At 45.8% G+C, this 21,860-nt stretch overlaps 1 protein-coding gene across 1 annotated transcript in view; it reads right to left on the minus strand.

Moving 5' to 3' along the window:
* Nucleotides 1-21,860, minus strand: part of LOC137571199 (uncharacterized) — a 104,890-nt gene that overhangs the window by 17,240 nt on the left and 65,790 nt on the right. Inside the window, exon 5 of the mRNA XM_068280027.1 lies at nucleotides 18,121-18,260. Within this exon, the coding sequence (XP_068136128.1) occupies nucleotides 18,121-18,260 (140 nt within the window). The remainder of the gene's footprint in view (nucleotides 1-18,120; nucleotides 18,261-21,860) is intronic.

The raw sequence follows: 21,860 nt of genomic DNA on the forward strand, positions 1-21,860 counted from the left end.
GCGTGTTGAGTTGCAATTGATGTTTGCTCTTATCTCAAACGTTTTTGAACCATCAAAGTTTGTAAATGTCCTGCTTCTGTCCACATACCCACAATTGACGCACGATCCACAGGGGAACATTCCATCTCTCCTGGGATAGCTGCCCAACCATGTTGATGGCCGTGTGGACTGAAATTTGACCTCACTAGGTGGTCCTTCAGGTTCTTCGCCCTACGGGCCGTCATATATGGTCTTTCACCAATATTTTGTTTAATTTTGTCGTCAAGCATTAAAACATGCCAATGTTTTTGAAGGATTCTCTGTAGATCGTTCCAATGTGGACCATATCCAGTTACAAATCTTATTGGATCTTTCTTCTTACCGCCTGAGCTCTTTTTGCTGTGTTTTACAGACAATAGGGACCCCCTGTCCTTCTCACTCAGCTTCTCTATCGCTCCTTCCAGCACCCGTGAGGGATATCCTCGCATTTTAAATCTTTGTCTCAGCTCACAAACCTCCTGATTATAGTCGTCTTCCCTTGAGCAGTTGCGCTTTATTCGGGTAAACTGGCCTTTTGGAATTGCTTTCTTTTGGGTTGGCAAATGGAAGCTAGAGTAGTGAAGCAAAGTGTTCCCTGCAGTGGGCTTACGATAAGTGCTCGTCACAAGCCTCCCATTATCCCTTTTAATCAGTAAATCCAAGAAGGATAATGCCTCTTTATCACATTGATAAGTTAATCTAATGTTCCTTGAGTTGCATTGCAACCCCTCTACAAACAGTGAGAGCTGTTTTTCGGTTCCCCGCCAGACCAGGAGCACGTCGTCAATGAACCTAAGCCAGAGCACCACCCCACTCCGGAAGAGGTCCAGGGGATACACATCCCGCCGCTCCCACCCTGCAATCTTCTGTATATAGGGAAGACAAAAAATCGTCTGAGTAAACGAATTGGAGATCACATTGGAAATATCCGAAATGGGGACCTTGACAGTCCATTGGGGAAACATTTCATGGAGTATCATGGGGGGAAACCCGATAGCCTGAGGTTCAAAGGAATTATAAAACAACAGATCCCCTTCCGTGGGGGTGACATAGAAAAAGAACTGTATAAAATTGAGCAGATGTGGATCTATCGATTGGGGACCCTTGTCCCAAAAGGTTTAAATACAGACTTGAACTTAGTGTACTTCTTATAGGCTATCAGCTGCTTAGGAAGCACGCGTGCCCTATTAACTTGTCACCAGCAATGACTTCCTTGCACGCTTAATGCAAAAGATTGGTCCAAAAATACCTATGTACATAGGCCGATACAACAATAAATAGATCACTCTGAAATTACTGATATGTGTTGGATAGTGGAGTGAATACCTAAGTAAGGATGTGTTTCCCACTGAAGTCCAGCCTCCCTCCGTCTGGTGTATTGTGTATACAACAAGTCTCTGCAGCGTTGATGCTGAGTGGGCGTGAGCTGGGAGGAAATGGTATAATAAGGGAAGTGAACGAGCTGCTGCCACTCAACACCTTGAGAAAGCCCCGTGGGCGGGGCGAAACGCGTCGGTGGGCGTGGCTACCGCAGGAGTGCTCGCGCGGTGTTCCCACCTGTGAACGCCGACACACGCTGATCTGGCTCCTAGCATAGGAGTTGAAAGGAAATACAAGCTGCGCTGAGGCCTCAGCAGACGAAAGTGGACTGTGATATAGCGGCAGAGACAGTCGGACATATCCAATGCATTGCGGAAAACGGAGGGCCCTGTGAGCTGGAGCTCACCAACTACTGTGCGCAAGTATCATAGGCTGATAGCCTCAAGATATCGCCATGTTGTGGAGGCTCATTTGTTTACTGTGACCCCCTGTCAGCATACGCCATCGTATGGATTGTCAGTCTTATGCCAAATACCATCAGTTAAATCGGAAAGGCTACACAGTACTGCAGCTACTAGCCTCATTAGCTACGGGAAGCCGGAAGTAGGATCATCACACTGTGTGAGCGGTGTTCAGGTGGTGGCTGAGGACAAATAGATCGTGGTAGCAGGGTGATTTTTGCATAGGCTGCGGCTGGGCGATTTCACCTTGCATAAAACCGGATCTTGTCCCTCTTAGATTAAGCGCGCATATCCTGGCCAGGTACTATTGTTTTTAAAGTTGTGGGTGATTTTAATCATGTTGTGCGATTTTCATGTAGCCAAGGCTGAAATTAAATTGTTTTTGTATGTGCTTTGAGACGGTGGTCCTTTATATGAAATTGTTGCTGAAATTGTATTAGGCCACGGGCTCCTTGTTTCACAAGTTGCACCTATTGACATTTAAAGGGGTGGCTCTCCTCACAAGGTTGTTTGTGCAAATCCGAGGTAATTTTTTGGATGAGACACCCTTCATAAAGCCGAGTGTATTGGCAATGCTATTGGCAGACATGATAGTCGCATAAACAAACCCATTTTATATGTATCAGTTGTGGGAACGCAGTGCAAGCCTTTGAGTAAGGACCCTATCCATACAATTGTCAGACAGAGTAGATGATGGCGTATGTCATAAGTGATGATTTAGTGGATGACATTGACACTGCATTTTAAGTGAAGTTATGCGACAGTATACAATCAGAGGTTGTTGAAGAGACAAAGAAGGAATCATTTGTTCCATTGTTTAGGGAACATAAACGGTTGATATTGAAGTCTCTCCGTAGGAGATGGAATACCTCAATCTTGAAATCATATATAAAGGCACGGGTTGTGCCATGGGGCATTAGGGAGCGAATTGTTCCGGCTGAACAGTTGAAAACGGAGAGGTTCATGGCCTTGTGGAAGGAGAGTTGCGTAGAAAGAGGAATCCAGATTATGGGTATGATAGTGGATGAGGAAACTATCCAGAATGACGAGCTAAAATCCCAGATTAAAACGAGTAGAAGTAAACTAGAACCGTTTAGTAATCAGAAAAATTTTGAAAAACTAAACCAGCAGTTAAAAGCTGATGTTGAAAAAACTCAAAAGAAAATTAAGAAGGAAAAACAGGCAAAGTTTCAGGAGGATGTAGCTAGTTGGAATCAGGGGGAATTTTTTCAGTGTGAAAGAGGCAGACCGAGAAATCGGTCGATGAGTAGACATAGGTCCCGAAACCCCAGTCCACACTCTGCAGGACCCTCGGGGAACAACCCGTCAGGAAAATCGATTGTTTTTTTAGGACAAGAGTCAGAAACAGAAAACGAGGAAGACGAGGAAGAGGAGGAGATAGTAGAAAAAACAAAGGGGATTCTGAGACAGGAGGAACAGAAGGGGAAGGGAAAGCAGAAGAAGGAGGTGGTAGAGAAGAGGGTGCAACCAGTAAGGAAACAGAATCGGTAGAGTCAAACAACGTCATGAACCTCTCCACACGTGAGTTTGAGCCGGGGGTCTATTCGCTCCTGTCCCGTGGTCTAACTTTTGCTCCAGCCAGCAATGGTGACCCCTTTCAAGTATATAAAGATCTGTGTTTTTTTCTAAGAAGAGTTCAGCTTTCCCTCACATATGGTGGTGATAAGTATGCCGAGCAACCAGCAGATTTGGAGATTCCTAGATTAGATAGTTTAAGTGATCGTGAAGCTTTGAGAAATTTGGAAAGTTTGGTGGATGAGGGGGGCCCGGGGGAGCAATTGGGGACTGAATTGGACGCATCCATGACGGATGGTCCATCCAACCCATTACCCGTTGATGTAAAGGTGAAATCCAGATATATGCCACCATTGATGCACCGTTTGTCCACATTTAAGGAATTAGTGTGCAGGGATTTTGACAAACTACACTGGAGTCCCTACACTCATGAGAAAAATTTAACCACAGATGAGGAGCAGGCCCTTGAACTCTTAAAAGGGTTGCCGGAGATTACGATTAAACCCAGTGACAAAGGTGGCAATGTTGTTATATTGTCCACCGAGTACTATAGGCAGGAATGCCTGAGATTGTTGAGTGATGAGGAGACTTATGTAAGGTTGAGGACAGATCCCTTTCCTGCACTTAAGGAGAAAGTCAATCAATTGATAGATGTAGGACGTGCGATGGGTGTTTTGTCAAAACAGGAACACGACTTTTGTCATGTCAATACATACCGCATCCCGGTGTTCTATACTATACCTAAAATACACAAACATGCCACGTTGCCCCCCGGCCGCCCCATTGTCTCAGGCAATGAGGGTCCCCTGGAAAGACTAGGGAGATATCTGGACCTAAAGCTTAAGGGCATGGTTGAAAAATTACCATCATATGTGAGGGACACTGGCGATGCCCTGCAGGTGTTAGATACGGTTAGGATGTCCGAAGATGACATTATAGCAAGTATTGATGTGGAATCACTTTATACTTCAATCCCAAATGAAGTTGGAATAGCAGCCGTGGCTTTCTTTTTGAAGGAGCACTTCCCTGAGGCTCAGGAACACAACCAGTTTATATGTGAGGCTCTTGAACTAGTCCTCACGTACAATTGCTTTGCGTTTGATGGACGGTTCTACCGCCAGATCAGGGGCACGTCAATGGGGTCATCCTGTGCTCCGGCCTATGCGTGTCTCCACCTAGGCCTGTGGGAGCGGCGGGATGTGTATCCCCTGGACCTCTTCCGGAGTGGGGTGGTGCTCTGGCTTAGGTTCATTGACGACGTGCTCCTGGTCTGGCGGGGAACCGAAAAACAGCTCTCACTGTTTGTAGAGGGGTTGCAATGCAACTCAAGGAACATTAGATTAACTTATCAATGTGATAAAGAGGCATTATCCTTCTTGGATTTACTGATTAAAAGGGATAATGGGAGGCTTGTGACGAGCACTTATCGTAAGCCCACTGCAGGGAACACTTTGCTTCACTACTCTAGCTTCCATTTGCCAACCCAAAAGAAAGCAATTCCAAAAGGCCAGTTTACCCGAATAAAGCGCAACTGCTCAAGGGAAGACGACTATAATCAGGAGGTTTGTGAGCTGAGACAAAGATTTAAAATGCGAGGATATCCCTCACGGGTGCTGGAAGGAGCGATAGAGAAGCTGAGTGAGAAGGACAGGGGGTCCCTATTGTCTGTAAAACACAGCAAAAAGAGCTCAGGCGGTAAGAAGAAAGATCCAATAAGATTTGTAACTGGATATGGTCCACATTGGAACGATCTACATAGAATCCTTCAAAAACATTGGCATGTTTTAATGCTTGACGACAAAATTAAACAAAATATTGGTGAAAGACCATATATGACGGCCCGTAGGGCGAAGAACCTGAAGGACCACCTAGTGAGGTCAGAATTTCAGTCCACACGGCCATCAACATGGTTGGGCAGCTATCCCAGGAGAGATGGAATGTTCCCCTGTGGATCGTTTAAATACAGACTTGAACTTAGTGTACTTCTTATAGGCTATCAGCTGCTTAGGAAGCACGCGTGCCCTATTAACTTGTCACCAGCAATGACTTCCTTGCACGCTTAATGCAAAAGAATGGTCCAAAAATACCTATGTACATAGGCCGATACAACAATAAATAGATCACTCTGAAATTACTGATATGTGTTGGATAGTGGAGTGAATACCTAAGTAAGGATGTGTTTCCCACTGAAGTCCAGCCTCCCTCCGTCTGGTGTATTGTGTATACAACAAGTCTCTGCAGCGTTGATGCTGAGTGGGCGTGAGCTGGGAGGAAATGGTATAATAAGGGAAGTGAACGAGCTGCTGCCACTCAACACCTTGAGAAAGCCCCGTGGGCGGGGCGAAACGCGTCGGTGGGCGTGGCTACCGCAGGAGTGCTCGCGCGGTGTCCCCACCTGTGAACGCCGACACACGCTGATCTGGCTCCTAGCATAGGAGTTGAAAGGAAATACAAGCTGCGCTGAGGCCTCAGCAGACGAAAGTGGACTGTGATATAGCGGCAGAGACAGTCGGACATATCCAATGCATTGCGGAAAACGGAGGGCCCTGTGAGCTGGAGCTCACCAACTACTGTGCGCAAGTATCATAGGCTGATAGCCTCAAGATATCGCCATGTTGTGGAGGCTCATTTGTTTACTGTGACCCCCTGTCAGCATATGCCATCGTATGGATTGTCAGTCTTATGTCAAATACCATCAGTTAAATCGGAAAGGCTACACAGTACTGCAGCTTCTAGCCTCATTAGCTACGGGAAGCCGGAAGTAGGATCATCACACTGTGTGAGCGGTGTTCAGGTGGTGGTTGAGGACAAATAGATCGTGGTAGCAGGGTGATTTTTGCATAGGCTGCGGCTGGGCGATTTCACCTTGCATAAAACCGGATCTTGTCCCTCTTAGATTAAGCGCGCATATCCTGGCCAGGTACTATTGTTTTTAAAGTTGTGGGTGATTTTAATCATGTTGTGCGATTTTCATGTAGCCAAGGCTGAAATTAAATTGTTTTTGTATGTGCTTTGAGACGGTGGTCCTTTATATGAAATTGTTGCACAAAATAGTCCAGTCTGGAATAAGAGCCATGGACTGAAGAGTAAAACGTGTAATCTCTTTGTGTGTTGTTGGCAATTCTCCAGGGGTCAAATAGGTCGTTCCAATTCAGGAGAGATTGGAGCAACGGGGTACTGGGGTTTTTAGAAGATGAGTCTTGTCTCGATACAATTGCGTTCATGTCCCCTCCTATTAACAGTGCCCCTTTTTGGACTGTTTTGATCTTGTTTATTAATTTTTGTAGGAATGATTTCTGTGCTGAGTTTGGGCAGTAGACATTGACTAGTGTGATATCGACATGGTTGACCTGTCCTACAAAAATAACATACCGACCATGAGGGTCAATAATGGTCTCCTCAGTTTTGACAATAAGGTCTCTATGGAATCCTATGCACACCCCTCTCTTTTTTTTTACCAAAGGAGCTATGTAACATGGTGGGGAAGAGATTGTTTGAACAATAATGAGTATCCTTTTGGAGTAGGTGTGTCTCTTGAGCAAACAATATGTTCCCCTGTCTTTGTTCCACCTCCCTCCACATCATCCTTCTCTTATAAGCACTGTTTATCCCTCTGGCATTGATGGATATGATATTGATGTCAGTCATAATCTATTTCCAAAAGGTAAAGGAGATATGATCTATTTGCTGTGATGTAGTGATTTGCTGAATGTGTGGATAAACACGACCTTATATGGCATAGAATCATTCTGTTAGGCCCTTTTGACCTCCTACCTTTCAACCGTAAGTAAGAGAAACAATAAAACCAGCAAGCAATAAGGGTAACATTAAACATGGGGAAGCTAAGACCCTTAAGGGGTACAGTTAGAAAGTAAGACTGAGAGTCTTTGTATCGTGATGAGACTGTAGTCCATAGTCCCATCGGTACTATGGGGGGGGAACATATGCTCAAGTAGGTGGTGTTGATGTTGCAGTTTATACAGAACAGGATTAGTGAGCATAGAAATAATGTGTGACACATATCACTAAGTTTACCCGAAGTCTAATGGCTGACACTCAGAGGGAGAATCCACACCAGCGTTCAGCGTTTGTTTTGGCGCCATTCCGTCGATATTTTTGAAGCAAAAGCTCGGTTGTGGGTTTTTTGCGTGATAGGGGGAGCAGGAATATTTAACTCACGCATTGCTGTAGCCCCTTCTTCTGTTGTGGAAATGGAGTATAACTTGTTGTGCACCTTAAAAAGCAGCTTGGTGGGGAAGCCCCACTTGTAGAGAATTTGGTGCTCCCTGAGCGCTTTTGCATATTGCTGTAGTTCTTTCCTTTTTTGCAGCGTAGCTTGCGACAAGTCTGCAAATAGTTGTATCTCACCATATGGATCTGGAAGCTTGTTGGGATACCTGGCAGCTCTCATTAAATCATCTTTTGTCTGGTAGAAAACAAATCTGACGATCACGTCCCTGGGGACTGAGTCTGGTAGGAAGGTCGGTTTCGCGAGCCTGTGTGCTCGGTCTATGGCCAGCTCTATCTCTTGGGTATTTGGCAGCGCTGTTTTAGTTAGTTGGCAAATTAAGTTCTTAAGATCTCCTGTGGAGACCTGCTCTGGGATCCCCCTTAGTTTGAGATTGTTTCTCCGCGATCTATCTTCCATATCGGAGGCTTTGCTTTTTAGCCATTGTATATCCTCAGATTGAGAGTTGGAGACTTCCACCATCTTGTTGTATTCTGTGGAGATCAGGACCGTCCTATGTTCAATTCTACCCTGTCTCCTAGTGTAGTAATTTCATTCTGGAGGGATTTATTCATAACCGCAATGTCACTGAGGAGCGAGGATTTGAAAGTGAGTAAGATCTCCTTAATGTAGTTTTGAGAGGCTGCTTGGTCGGACACTGGGAAGGTTTCAATAGATGCAGCAGTAGCATCAAATGACGCTGCCTCGTCTGGAGTGAGGCCTGCTGTGTTATCTGCTTGGGCCGTGCGGGGTTTGTGCTTGACCGGGCTGCGGGAGTCAGGGGATCGCTCAGGTGAGGAGGAGGAATCATCAGTTTGTGCTCTGGAGGACACAGTACCTGTTTTTGCGGCTTCGGTGTCTCGAGCGGTGTCTTTAGGATGTGAGCGGGCGCCATCTTTGCTCGCTGCGGCTGAGCGAGAAGTTTTCTCGGTGAAATAATCCGTTAACTTCTGCAGCTTCTGCTGTCCTTTCTTCCGTTTTTTTGACTTGTCCGTCTCTAGAATCATATCCTCCGTGTCGGAGGAGATCGGAGGTTGCTGCGCCATTTGATTTTAGCCGAATTGTATTAGCTGGTCACGGAGCTCTCTCTCTAGGCGTCCGTCTTGGTTGAGCGGAACTCACGCCCCACCCGGGAGCATTTTAACGTCGGGAGTCAGCTTTTCCCCGTTGGGTTAATGAATTACTACCGCCGCTACTCAGCGTCGCACCGTAGATTCCCGAGGAAACGCCGCAGGCTATTCAACGCGCGCATGAGCCGTTCTCCTGCACACGTTGTAATGGGAAAGAGGCCTAAGGCACACTCAGTAGGCAATAGCAAACAACAAACACAGAACATTTATATATTGCGCTTTTCTCCTGGCGGACTCAAAGCGCCAGAGCTGCAGCCACTAGGACTCGCCCTATAGGCAGTAGCAGTGTTAGGGAGACTTGTCCAAAGTCTCCTACTGAATAAGTGCAGCTTACTGAAAAGGCAGAGCCGAGATTCGAACCCAGGTCTTCTGTATCAGAGGCAGAGCCCTTAACCATTAAACTATCCAGCCACCCTAGCAGTGTTAGGGTGTCTTGCCCAAGGTCTCCTCACTGAATAGGTGCTGGCTTACTGAAAGGTTGCAAAAAAATAGTAAATTAAAGTTTGTGCTGTTGCAGTTACAAGAATGCATCAACAATAATAATTTATTCCAATAAAATCCAGGCCATTCTGTATTAAGGCTTACTTTACACAGATCGCTCACTGCCCTGTTCAGCCTGAATCAATGGACGCACTCCTGCTGCAGTTAAACGCAGCTGAATGGCAGCATTGGCAACCCCACGTCTGTCAAGTGTTGACACCTGGTGCAAAGAAACCAAAAGAAGCGCCATGACACTCCTAGAAGTGGCTACTGCCCACTTAGATGTGCATTCATGGGACAAATGTAACCCCACTCCCCACACCAAGTCCTTCCTAGCACCCAGCAGGTCGACAGGAGCAGCTTCCTGACAGCTGCCCATGATAAAAAGGCTTGCAGATGTACAACCTTTCAGCAACACAAGTGAGGACTGGAATCAGAGTATATATTAGTATAATAATTCAGCCTCTCCACCATCTCACCTGCATCCAGTCTGTTAATTAAGATGCTGGCATCCTGTTGGCATATAGCTAGGATAGGAGGTCACTTTTGACCACTGGTCAGTTTTGAGCATCTGCACTCAAAGTGCATCTGTAGCTCTAAGTGTAAAGAAAATACAACGACCAGAATTAGACCAGAAAGAAACATCTACCATCATGCTCATTCCTCCTCAGCTAATATCATCCATTTTGTTTTTCAGGTACGCTCCCAACTTCATCTCTCGATTGTCTATCTGATTGCAATATCTGTCTGTATATGGTACGCTCCCAACTTCATCTCTCGATTGTCTATCTGATTGCAATATCGGTCTGTATATGGTACGCTCTAAACTTCATCTCTCGATTGTCTATCTGATTGCAATATCTGTCTGTATATGGTACACTCCCAACTTCATCTCTCGATTGTCTATCTGATTGCAATATCTGTCAGTATATGGTACGCTCCCAACTTCATCTCTCGATTGTCTATCTGATTGCATTATTATTATATATATCTGTTTATAACATACCATGCCCTGCTATCTGACTATGGGACATTCTTGGTTTTAAATTTGTTTCAACCTCTGATCTTTGCTTCCATTCCACTAGTTCCCAGCTTTTGGCCTTATCTAGGTCTTGGCCTTAAATTAACATATAATTTATTGCCTTGCCAGCTCTTTATGCAGTGTTTGTTTGATCTGTGAGTTACATTTCTGTCCAGCCCCATGCAGAGTCTCCTTAAAATTCAGCCTACAAGGCTGAGACTCCCATTCAACCTCTCCACCATCTCACCTGCATCCAGTCTGTTAATTAAGATGCTGGCAGCCTGTTGGCATATAGCTAGGATAGGAGGTCAATTTTGACCACTGGTCAGTTTTGAGCATCTGCACTCAAAGTGCATCTGTAACTCTAAGTGTAAAGAAAATGCAACGACCAGAATTAGACCAGAATTGAACCAGAAGGGAACAGAAGGAACTGACAGAAAACTCTGCTTCTCTGGTTAGTTGCAAAAATGTTTAACCTAGTGTTTACTATCTGCCTGCTCTCCCCAGCCATCCTCAAATCTCTCCACACACTACATCCCCCTGCTGTCAGCTATATGCTGTACATTTCACCATCCCTCCTATCCACTTCTCAGCTCGCCTCTCATGAAATGTTCTCATACTTACAGCCTCACTTTCCGTGTCGCACCACATCTACATATAAGTATATACCGCAACCTCTGCTCCGCTCTGTCTGTCTTCTCCTCCTTGCTGCTGGGGACATTTCACCTAACCCTGGATCCCCACTCCCCTCTGCTAATAACACTGTTTGCAACAAATCAAATTTACCTCCCTCTTACTGTAACCTTATTAATACCCCCCTCCTATTTCAGCTGCCCTCTGGAATGCCCGCTCAGTCTGCAACAAACTGCCCTTCATCCATGATCTTTTCATTTCCAATGCTTTCACATTCTTTGGGATCACTGAAACCTGGCTGACCCCTTCTGACACACTCTCACCTGCCGCCCTCTCCTATGGAGGTTTCCACTTTAGCCACACTCCTAGAAGTGGGAATAAACATGGTGGAGGGGTGGGCATTCTCCTCTCAGATAAATGCTCCTTCAAGCCTCTCACTCCTATTCCTTCTCTCTCCCTGCCATCCTTTGAAGTTCATACAGTCCGACTATACTCACCCTCGAACCTCCAGATTGCAGTTATTTACCGCCCTCCAGGCCCTGCTTCTGTTTTCTTAGATCATTTCTCTGCCTGGCTTCTCCAGTTCCTGTCCTCTGACATCCCTACCATCATTATGGGTGATTTTAACATTCCTATTGACACCAAGAACGCTGTCCCCAACAAACTTCTTTCACTCACTTCCTCCCATGGCTTGTCTCAGTGGTCCTCTACCTCAACCCACACTGATGGCCATATGCTTGACCTCGTATTCACTCATCTCTGCTCTGTCACTGACTTTACTAATGATCCACTACCACTCTCTGACCATAACCTACTTACCTTCTCTCTCTCCTCCTCTTTTCCTACCACCCTGGCACAAGCACGCTCAAATATTCGCAGAGACTATCGCAATCTAGACATGCAATCTGTCTCTGATGCCCTGACACCTCTCCTCACACAATCCTTCACTGACCCAGACTCAGCTGCTATACACTACAACAGCTCCATTACAAAAGTCATGGATGACTTCTAACCACTTGTTCTTTGGATCCTATTCCGTCCCATTTCATTCCACAGCTATCCTCATTTCTCATGCCTGCACTAACATCGCTATTTAACCTGTCCCTCTCCACTGGCATCTTTCCGTCGCCACTCAAAAAGGCTGTTGTGACACCACTACTTAAAAAAACATCTCTAGATCCTACCACACTCGCCAACTACCGCCCAGTCTCACTTCTCCCATTTGCATCCAAAACTAATTGAACACCACATACATGCAGAGTTAAGCCATTATTTATCAGCTAACTCCCTACTTTATCAGTTCCAGTCTGGCTTTCGCTCCAACCACTCCACGGAAACTGCCCTTACCAAAGTGGCCAATGACCTTCTTACAGCTAAATCCAAAGGTCAATTTTCCATACTCATCCTTCTTGATCTGTCATCAGCATTCGATACGGTCGACCACACCTTACTCTTACAAATACTTTCAAATGTAGGAATAAAGGGCCTTGCTCTCACATGGTTATCTTCCTACCTCTCTGGAAGGTCCTTCACAGTCTCCTACTCAGATCAGATCTCTTCTCCTCATGCTTTGTCTGTCGGGGTTCCTCAAGGCTCTGTCCATGGTCCCCTCCTCTTTTCCATCTCCATGCACGGTCTTGGTGACTTAATCAACTCATTTGGGTTTCAATACCACCTGTATGCAGATGATACACAACTGTACCTCTCGAACCCAGACCTTAACTCCCTCCTCAAACGTGTTCCTGACTGCTTGTCTGCTATATCCTCCTTCATGTCCTCTCGCTTCCTAAAACTTAATATGAGTAAAACGGAACTAATAATTTTTGCACCGCTTCTGGCCACCTCTCTGCCTGAAGTAACTATAAATGTTAATAACACTCCCATAACTTCAGTTCCCAAAGCACGGTGCTTGGGGGTAATATTTGATTCTTCCCTCTCTTTTATTCCTCATGTTCACTCCATAACCAGCTCCTGCCATCTCCAACTCAAAAACATATCTCGCATCCGTCCTTTTCTCACTCAAGACACAACCAAAATACATGCTCTTATAATTTCTCGTCTGGACTACTGCAACATACTACTTTGTGGACTACCTTCTAACAAACTGGCCCGCTCCAGTCGGCACTGAACTCAGCTGCTCGTCTCATTCATCTTTCTTCTCGATCTTCCTCTGCTGACCCTCTCTGTCAAGCTCTTCACTGGCTGCCAATTAACCAGAGGATCCAGTTCAAACTCCTAACCCTAACCTACAAAGCTCTCCACAATCTCTCTCCCAGGTACATATCCTCACTAAATTCCAGATACAAACCCAGATACAAACTAATTTTCAGATACAAATCGCAATCTCAGATCTGCACACGATCTTCTGTTGTCCTCCTCTAGAATCACCTCCTCACATTCACGCTTACAAGATTTTGCACGCGCTTCACCCCTTCTCTGGAATCTCCTCCCACAACACATCCGTAACTCGCCAACCTTTGTTACTTTTAAACGCTCTCTAAAAACTCATTTGTTCCGACAAGCATATGCGCTACCTTAACCTCCCTGGCGGTCTATTAAGATCGCCAGGGAGGCTGCGGGAGGGTTTTTTTTAAATAAAAAAAAAACTGTTTCATGCAGCCAACTGAAAGTTGGCTGCATGAAAGCCCACTAGAGGGCGCTCCGGAAGCGTCATTCTGATCGCCTCCGGCGACCAGAATAAACAAGGAAGGCCGCAATGAGCAGCCTTCCTTGTTTTGCTTACATCGTCGCCATAGCGACGAGCGGAGTGACGTCATGGACGTCAGCCGACGTCCTGACGTCAGCCGCCTCCGATCCAGCCCTTAGCGCTGGCCGGAACTTTTGTTCCGGCTGCGCAGGGCTCGGGCGGCTGGGGGGACCCTCTTTCGCCGCTGCTCGCGGCGGATCGCCGCAGAGCGGCGGCGATCAGGCAGCACACGCGGCTGGCAAAGTGCCGGCTGCGTGTGCTGCTTTTTATTTCATTAAAATCGGCCCAGCAGGGCCTGAGCGGCGACCTCCGGCGGTGATGTATATTCGTCCATACCGCTGAGGAGGTTAAACCACTTCCCTTTGTCCTAAGACCAAATTGCACTCCTACTAGGTATCCTAAAACACACTGCCTCTATATATTTTATCGTATACTACCCCTCCTCTTGTTTCCCCCCATTCCCTTCAGATTGTAAGCCCGCAAGGGCAGGGCTCTCTCCCTTTTTTGTGTCTTGGAAATCATTATACATTTTATTCATCATCATTACCAATTCTGTAGTTTGTATTCTGTATGCTGTATCATTTTTTTTTGTATTTTGCCACTAATTATGTATCTTGTATATTAGTGTACACCATTGTCTGTATCATGTACCCCCTGTTTGCTTCTTACTTTGTACAGCGCCACGGAATATGTTGGCGCTTTATAAATCAATAATAATAAAAATAATAATAACTTAACAGTGGACATTAATATTGTTGTTCACTGTTCTCCAAATTTTGCAGATATGCCTCTCTATATGAAATATCTAGCTCTTATTTTCTGCTCTTTAACCCAAGAATCAAATGTAAGCTACAGTGCTTTGCCTTCAAATCACTGGTCTACTTGCCCCACATGATCCCATTAGGATTTCTTCTGCTATTCAACAGATTTAACGAGCCCTAAAAACTCCCCCCATCAAGCTCCCCTACCCATTTGCCCCCTCTCTATTAATAATGGTTAATTTGCCATAAATCAATTTTCCCTACTTTTTTTTTAAAGATTGTTTCCCCACCTGATGGCTTCTAAGTTTGTTGAGGAAAAGTTCTCATCCCCTGATGTGTCATAGTATGTACTTTTGTACAGAGGCGTATCTAGGCAATATAGTGCCCATGGCAAACACTGAGATTGCGCCTGCCCCCCCCCCCCCCCCCCACACAAAGTAGTCACATGCCTCCAGATAATTAATCAAGTACTCACTGCCCCCCAATTAAATATTAAGTAGTTACACGCCTCCAGATACAATAATTTTGTAGCCAGGTGCCTCACAATAAGCATTATTTACACAGTCAGGGCATTAAGATCAAATAATTGGGTAGCCAAGTGTGGCACAGCCTGATCCCCCCTTCCCCACACAAGCTATGCCTGCACCCCTCTAGATACATTATTGGCGGCTTCCGGCAAGCAGAGTGAGGAGAACAATGCATTTAGAGTTCCCTGAGCATCACTGAGACTGATGAGCTAGCACGGCAGGCTTGCAAAAGGAGGGTTAATAAAGTGCTCACCACTACCACATCCCCCGGCTCTCTGTTCCTGGCTGTCAGATATTAGATGTCTGCCACCTCCGCATCTTGTGCCTACTGGTACTTGATGCCTCCGGTCTCCCGTGCCTCCACCCGCCGGCTCTCTACCCCTGCTGTTGGACTTTAGAATTTAGATCATTAGCGGCAAGAGGAGAGACAGAGATGGTGCCCACTTCCTGCCTGGTGCGCTTCAAATGCAGGAAGTGACTGATGACCTCACTTCTGCATGTGAGGCGACGGGTGGATGGTGTGCGTACTCTCTGTCTCACCTCTTGCCACTAATCTAATGTCTGACAGCAGGGTCAGAGAGCCGGCGGGCAGGGGCATGGGATACCGGAGGCATCAAGTAGCAGGAGGCACAAGATGCAGAGGTGGTGGGTGGCATGGCCCCCATGGGAAGACAGGAGGGGCACAGAGAACCGGAGGCATTGTGGAATGGGCGACACAAAATGCGGAGGTGGCATGCAGCATGGGGGCAGCCATGGCGCCTATGGTGCGCTGTCGCCCATGGCACTAGCCATGCCTGCTCCTCTCTAGATCCGCCACTGCTTTTGTATTCAGATTTGTCATTTGCACCTACTATTCTACACTTGTACAGCATTGTGTATTTTGTTGGTGCTTAATAAATGAAGGATAATAATAAATAACAGACAAAAAAAGGTTACACCAGTATTTTATTGAAGCACTAACTTTTTTTCTTGTATTTTTCCTGAAGTTCTAATAATAATGTAGGTTTCCCATCTTTCTTAAGGACACAATAATCAGGGGTTTCCTTAAAGAGGAACTCCAGCCTAAACAAACATACTGTCATTAAGTTACATTAGTTATGTTAATTAAAATAGATAGGTAATATAATCTCTTACCCACACTGTTTTAAAAGAACAGGCAAATGTTTGATTTCATGATGGCAGCCATCTTTTTGGTTGAAAGGAGGTGACAGGGAGCATGAGACACAGTTCCAACTGTCCTGTGTCCTGAGCACCTCTCCCAGTTGCTAGGCAATGTGAACAACAACATAGGAAATCCCATCATGCTCTGCACAGCATCAGGGAAAAAAAGCCTGGGCTTTTTTAATTTGATGGGTGGAGCTTAGCTAAAAATGATGCTTTGGTAAGAAAAACAAAGTTCTGATGCTGTGAAACTGTTAAAGAAACACCAAGCCTTTTCAGTTCTGCTGAGTAGATTTTTAGTCCGGAGGTTCACTTTAAGAAACCTTCCCTAGATCCAGATGCTATGAATAGCTACAGACCGGTCTCCAACTACTGCTTCCTGGGGAAAGTTAGGCTCTCATGAAACTACATATTGAATCCTTTCTAGTTTCTAGTTTGGTTTCAAGAAACATCACAACTGCAAAATGACCCCCATCCAGATCTGCAATGATCATGGCAATATTCTGTAGGATTTCAGTCGCTATTAATACTTGACCATAAAGTCTTTCTTAGCAAGTGACAGGAGTACTGTGGTATCTATAACTTAGTTCTTCAGAGGTTCAGATCCTTCTTGGCTGGCAGAACACAAAGAATATCCTCGGGACCTTTCCTGTACAACCCTGTACTGCAAAAATATGGTGTCCCCACAAGCTCATTCCTATCCCCTTGGCTGTTGACAATATAATTTTTACCTGTTTGAAAACACATCTAAACACATGCTCTGATGTATTAATGTTATGCAGACCACACCCAGCTATATTTATCTTTTAAACCTGGCACAACGCCCTCTACTCCAACAATGAACATTTGCTTAGCTGAGCTGGATGGAGTGGATGAATGGCAGAAGACTGAAATTAAATGCTGACAAAACTGAAATTCTTGTCACCTGTCTGGCAGCAAAATAGTACTCTTAATCAACACCACTGAAGGTAGGGAGATCAGATCTAAATGGTTCTGACCTTGTATGCAGTTTGAGTGTATTAAAAATTGGGTACCGGTAATTCAACTTCAAAAATCAAATCTGTGCTGTTCTGAAATCTTCCTGCTTTCACCCAAGAAACATTGCAAAAATTAAGCACCTCATAACCCCAGATGATCTGCCAAGTCTAATTTACACTTGTATTGCATTATGTCTGCATTACTGCAATAAAATCCCAACATGCCATCCAAATAAGAACCTACACTGTCTGCCGGTAGACCAGATTCTTTGCTCACTGCATCAGGAGAGTGACAGGGGTGTGTGTGGCCGAATCCCACATGTGCAACTGGCCAATTTACTAGAGCTGACCACAGGACAACAAGAGTATCTGGGGAGGATGATGAGGGAGCCCACAGCCCACATGGGCTGGAGGAAGTCCCAGGTAAATAAATGATGCACTATTTAACGTTTAACTATAGCCTTCTGTCATGCTGCGCCTACATTTTTGAACTCCTTGTCACAATAAGTTAGGGCAACTCTGTCCCCGAAGGTGATTAAATCTAGATTGAAAAGTCCTAAGTGTTAAATCTGTCTTAAGGAGAACCCGAGGTGGGATTTCATTATGTTAGTGGGGCACAGAGGCTGGTTGTGCACACTAACACCAGCCTCTGTTGCCCCATGGTGTGCCTCCATGTCCCCCCTGCATGCCGCTATACCCCCGCAGTGCTGGTGACACGCAGCGTGTCGCCAGCACAATGTTTACCTAAGCGCTGTCTGTCAGCGCCGCTCCTCCGCATCGGCGCTACCCGCCTGTGTCCCTTCCCTCTCGCTGATAGGAGGGAAGTGACGCGGGCGGGTAGCGCCGATGCAAGGGAGCGGCGCTGACTGACAGCGCTTAGGTAAACATTGTGCTGGCGATGCGCTGCGTGTCGTCAGCACTGCGGGGGGTATAGCGGCGCGCAGGGGGGACATGGGGCAACGGAGGCTGGTCTTAGTGTGCACAACCAGCCTCTGTGCCCCAGTAACATAATTAAATAACACCTCAGGTTCTCTTTAAGGATTTCAAAACTGATCATTAATGTTTATACTAAATGAAACCTGCTGTTCAGGCAGAAAAAATATAAAGAAAAGATTGAATACCACTGGATTTCACAGGAGGACATGCCTTGAAAAACCCACCTCCAGTCAGATTTGTGAATTTGCTTTGATCGTGTTATTGTACTCTGCAGAAATGACATTATTGCTTGGAAGTTCCGCCCTTTAGCCAGTCGTAGAGGAGTATTTTTGTTGTTATCTTCACCTTCCAGTTCCACCCCATCCTATGGACAGAAAAATAACACATAATGGTTTCTATTGTTTACACTTTGCATCAGAGAAGCTTAAAATGGACACAAACTCTTGCACAGCACAGAATGAAAAGTCTTTATTGCACATTAGGGATGGCCCTGTTTAGGAGAACTCATGGAGAAGCATGTGATCAGTTTGATCAGCTGATAGATTTGTAAGGTTCTGATTTGCTGGTCCTAATCATGTGTTATACCAGGAAGTCATCACTGCAAATCAGGACCTTACAAATCTATCAGCTGATCAAACTGATCACGTGCTTCTCCATGAGTCCTCCTAATCAGGACCATCCCTATTGCACATATAGGGCCATATCTTATTCTAGGTGATAAGTAGCTTGCAAATGTGAGTTACGTATCACCTTGCCACCGCACGTTGATTAACCGCAAATCCTATTGCCGGTTTCACTTCTGTGATGGACGATCATCAGTACTCAGGCGCAAGATGGGGAGCGAGGTTTTGTGCTGTGGTGCTGTCCTTCAGCCCCAGGGACTGCTGCCCTGCTCCCCCAGGAGATGCGCGTGCATCTGTCGAACATCCAATGCCATCTTCCACCGCTGCATCTGGGGGCCTCCTTTAATAAAGGAGATCCCTAGAGCTCCACATCGGTTCTTCCGTCCTTGCCCCAAAGCCCGTCACTGTAATTCTCTCTGAACCCCAGCAAAGCATCTTTAAAGCTCCAGCCAGAGCTTCCCATTAGTCCACTGTCTGGACCAATGAAAATGGAGCTAAAATGGAGCTCTGGGGGTGTCCTTTATTAAAACGGTGAAGACATACGTTAGCATGTTTAGGTTTGGGGTGGTGGTAAATGCAATAACATTAGGCAATGCTCCCATCGCCTAATTTAAGAACTTGCCAGCGCTTATTGCTGGAAAGTTTAGTAATAGGATATGGCCCATAGTTTTTTAATATTTACTACTGCTCTGTTCTTTGTTTGTTTATCTAATCAGCTGATCAGCTGTTTGGGCTCTCCTGCTGCTCGCTGCCCGACTCTTGAGCCAGCCCCTCTGCCACCGCACATCTCCATCCCTGCTGGCTGCTATATCGCCTTCGGACCATCGTTAGGAGGGACAGGATTCCACGTGGGGCAGCCACAACACTGCTGCCGGGGCAACCAGATGCCGCTCACGGAATGCAGCTGCTATCAGAGGACCCGGGGACTGGAGCCTGTTGATCCTCTGCCGCTGCCTCCACTGCCCTGCCCCGACACCATCTGAGGACCCGGAAGATGCCTGATCCGCCACTCCATGTGTGGCCACTACACCACCGCCACCCGGGGATGCCATCACTGTAACAAGCAGGCAGCTCCACCGCCGCAGCCCCTCCACCACTGCTCTCCTGCTCCATACACACCACTGAAAACAAGCCAGGCCCTGCTCCCCACCACCGAGCCTGCAGTCCTCAAACAGCACAGTGCAGCTCTGTAGTCCCCTCTGCTCTCATCCTCCAGGCCACTCAGACCAGCCTACACAGCAGCCCTAGTTCCCCGTAAGCCCTGGAAGGCCCACCAGAACTGGCTCCGTGTTCTTTTTGTTCCCAGGAGCACCGGGCCCCTCTCGGCCTGCAACCACCATCAAATGGATTCTTCTGGTCCTGACCAACTCAGATTTGGTCAGCAAGCCAGGGCTCGGTTAAACGGTGCTCAGCACATGGTTTCGGACTGATTGTCGGACTGTACCCAGGGGTGTCAATCTGCAGCCCTGAAGGAACTCTCTGCCTCTCTCCTCATGCTTTGGTTCTCTCTCTTTCAATTCTCTCTTTAGCTATCCCTTCTCTCTCTCTCTTTTCTCTATCCACTCTTTTCCAGGCTTTCTCAGCTTTCTCTACTTTCGTGGACAATCGGTAGCACCTGTCTTGTTGGGAGCGTGTCGCTGTGTAGCGTCCAGTGCCGAAAATGGCAGCGCTCATATCAGCTCTCAGGCTGCTCCTCCAGTCCTACTCTTTTCTGTTCCTGCTATCAATGTAAGCTTTGCTATGCTTGCATTACGTTAACTGTGTGTGTATGCCGTAATGCTCTCTGTCTTGTTTTTTTATTTTTGCGTTTAATTGTCTTTATTGTTTATATGTATGTACCATGCTTAACTGTATGCAATGCTGTACTCTGCTTAATTGTACGCACAAGCTGTAATGTTGTCCTATGTATGCTGTCCCATGTCTATGTATGTGCCATGCTTTAACTGTATGCTATTTCTTGTTTCTTCATCAACGACCCTGTATGCGCCAAAACCAATTCCGGGTACAATCCACCGTTGTACTTGGCGATAATAAATTCTGATTCTGATTCTGATTCTGAAACAGTCTTATCAGTAGCTGTGAATAAAGACTGCAAGAGCTCTGTTGGAATCTCTGTTGGTTGTCTCCACATATGGAAACACTGAGGCTTAACCCTTTCAGCGCCCCTTGCAAAGTGAATCCAGATTAAAGAGACTCTGAAGCGAGTCTCAATTCTCTTTTTTAACCTATATTAATGTTAAGCCCCATAAGCACAGCTAAACCGCCGCTAGCCCGTGGCAAAACGAGGGGTTAATACCCCCCAAATCCCCTCTCCTACCTCCGGGGAGTGCTTCCTGCTTGAAGCGGAGCTACAGCCATAAGCTCTGCCTCAAGCGCGTCAATTCCCGCTGATCGCCGCCTCTCCGCCGCCCCTCTCATCTGCCTTCACAGAGAGGGGCGGGGGAGAGTCGGAGATCCGCGCGGCGATTGATGCGCATGGAGGCAGAGCTACAGCTCATAGCTCTGCCTCCAGGAAGAGCAAAATCCACGACCAAGAAAGTCGTGGATTTTGCTGGGGGGATTTGGGGGGTATTAACCCCTCGTTTTGCCGCGGGATAGCGGCGGTTTAGCTGTGCTTATAGGGCTTAACATTAATACAGATTAGAAAAGAGACTCGCTTCAGAGTCTCTTTATCCATTTCAGCCCGCAGGGATTTTTCACCTTATGCATCAGAGCAATTTTCACCTCCCATTCATTCGCTAATAACTTTATCACTACTTATCACAATTTATTGATCTATATATTGTATTTCCGCCACCAATTAGGCTTTCTTTGAGTGGTACATTTTGCTAAGAATTAAGAATTAATAAGAAAAAAATGGAAAGAATTCATTATTTCTCAGTTTTCGGCCATTATAGCTTTTAAATAATCCACGCGACCATAATTAAAACCTATGCATTTTATTTGCCCCTTTGTCTCGTTTATGACACCATTTAAATTTTGCCCTGATCACAATGTATGGCGCCAATATTTTATTTGGAAATAAAGGTGCATTTTTTCCTTTTTGCGTCCATCACTATTTACAAGCTTATACTTTAAAAAGTGTATGTAGTATACCCCTTCAAATGCATATTTTAAAAGTTCAGACCCTTAGGTAACTCTTTATGTCTTTTTTTTTTTTTTTTTATTGAAATTTTTTTTTTCCATTAAAAATTGTATTTGGGTAATATTTTGGTGTGGGAAATAAACAGTTAATTTTTAATGTTATTATATGTGTAAATTGTAATGTAAAAAATATGTAGATGCAGTTTTACTATTTCAATTTTTTTTCCCTCCTTGTGCTTCTCGCTAAGCAGAAGCAC

The sequence above is a fragment of the Hyperolius riggenbachi genome, chromosome 1, assembly GCF_040937935.1.
Source record: "Hyperolius riggenbachi isolate aHypRig1 chromosome 1, aHypRig1.pri, whole genome shotgun sequence".
NCBI classification, from domain to species: domain Eukaryota; kingdom Metazoa; phylum Chordata; class Amphibia; order Anura; family Hyperoliidae; genus Hyperolius; species Hyperolius riggenbachi.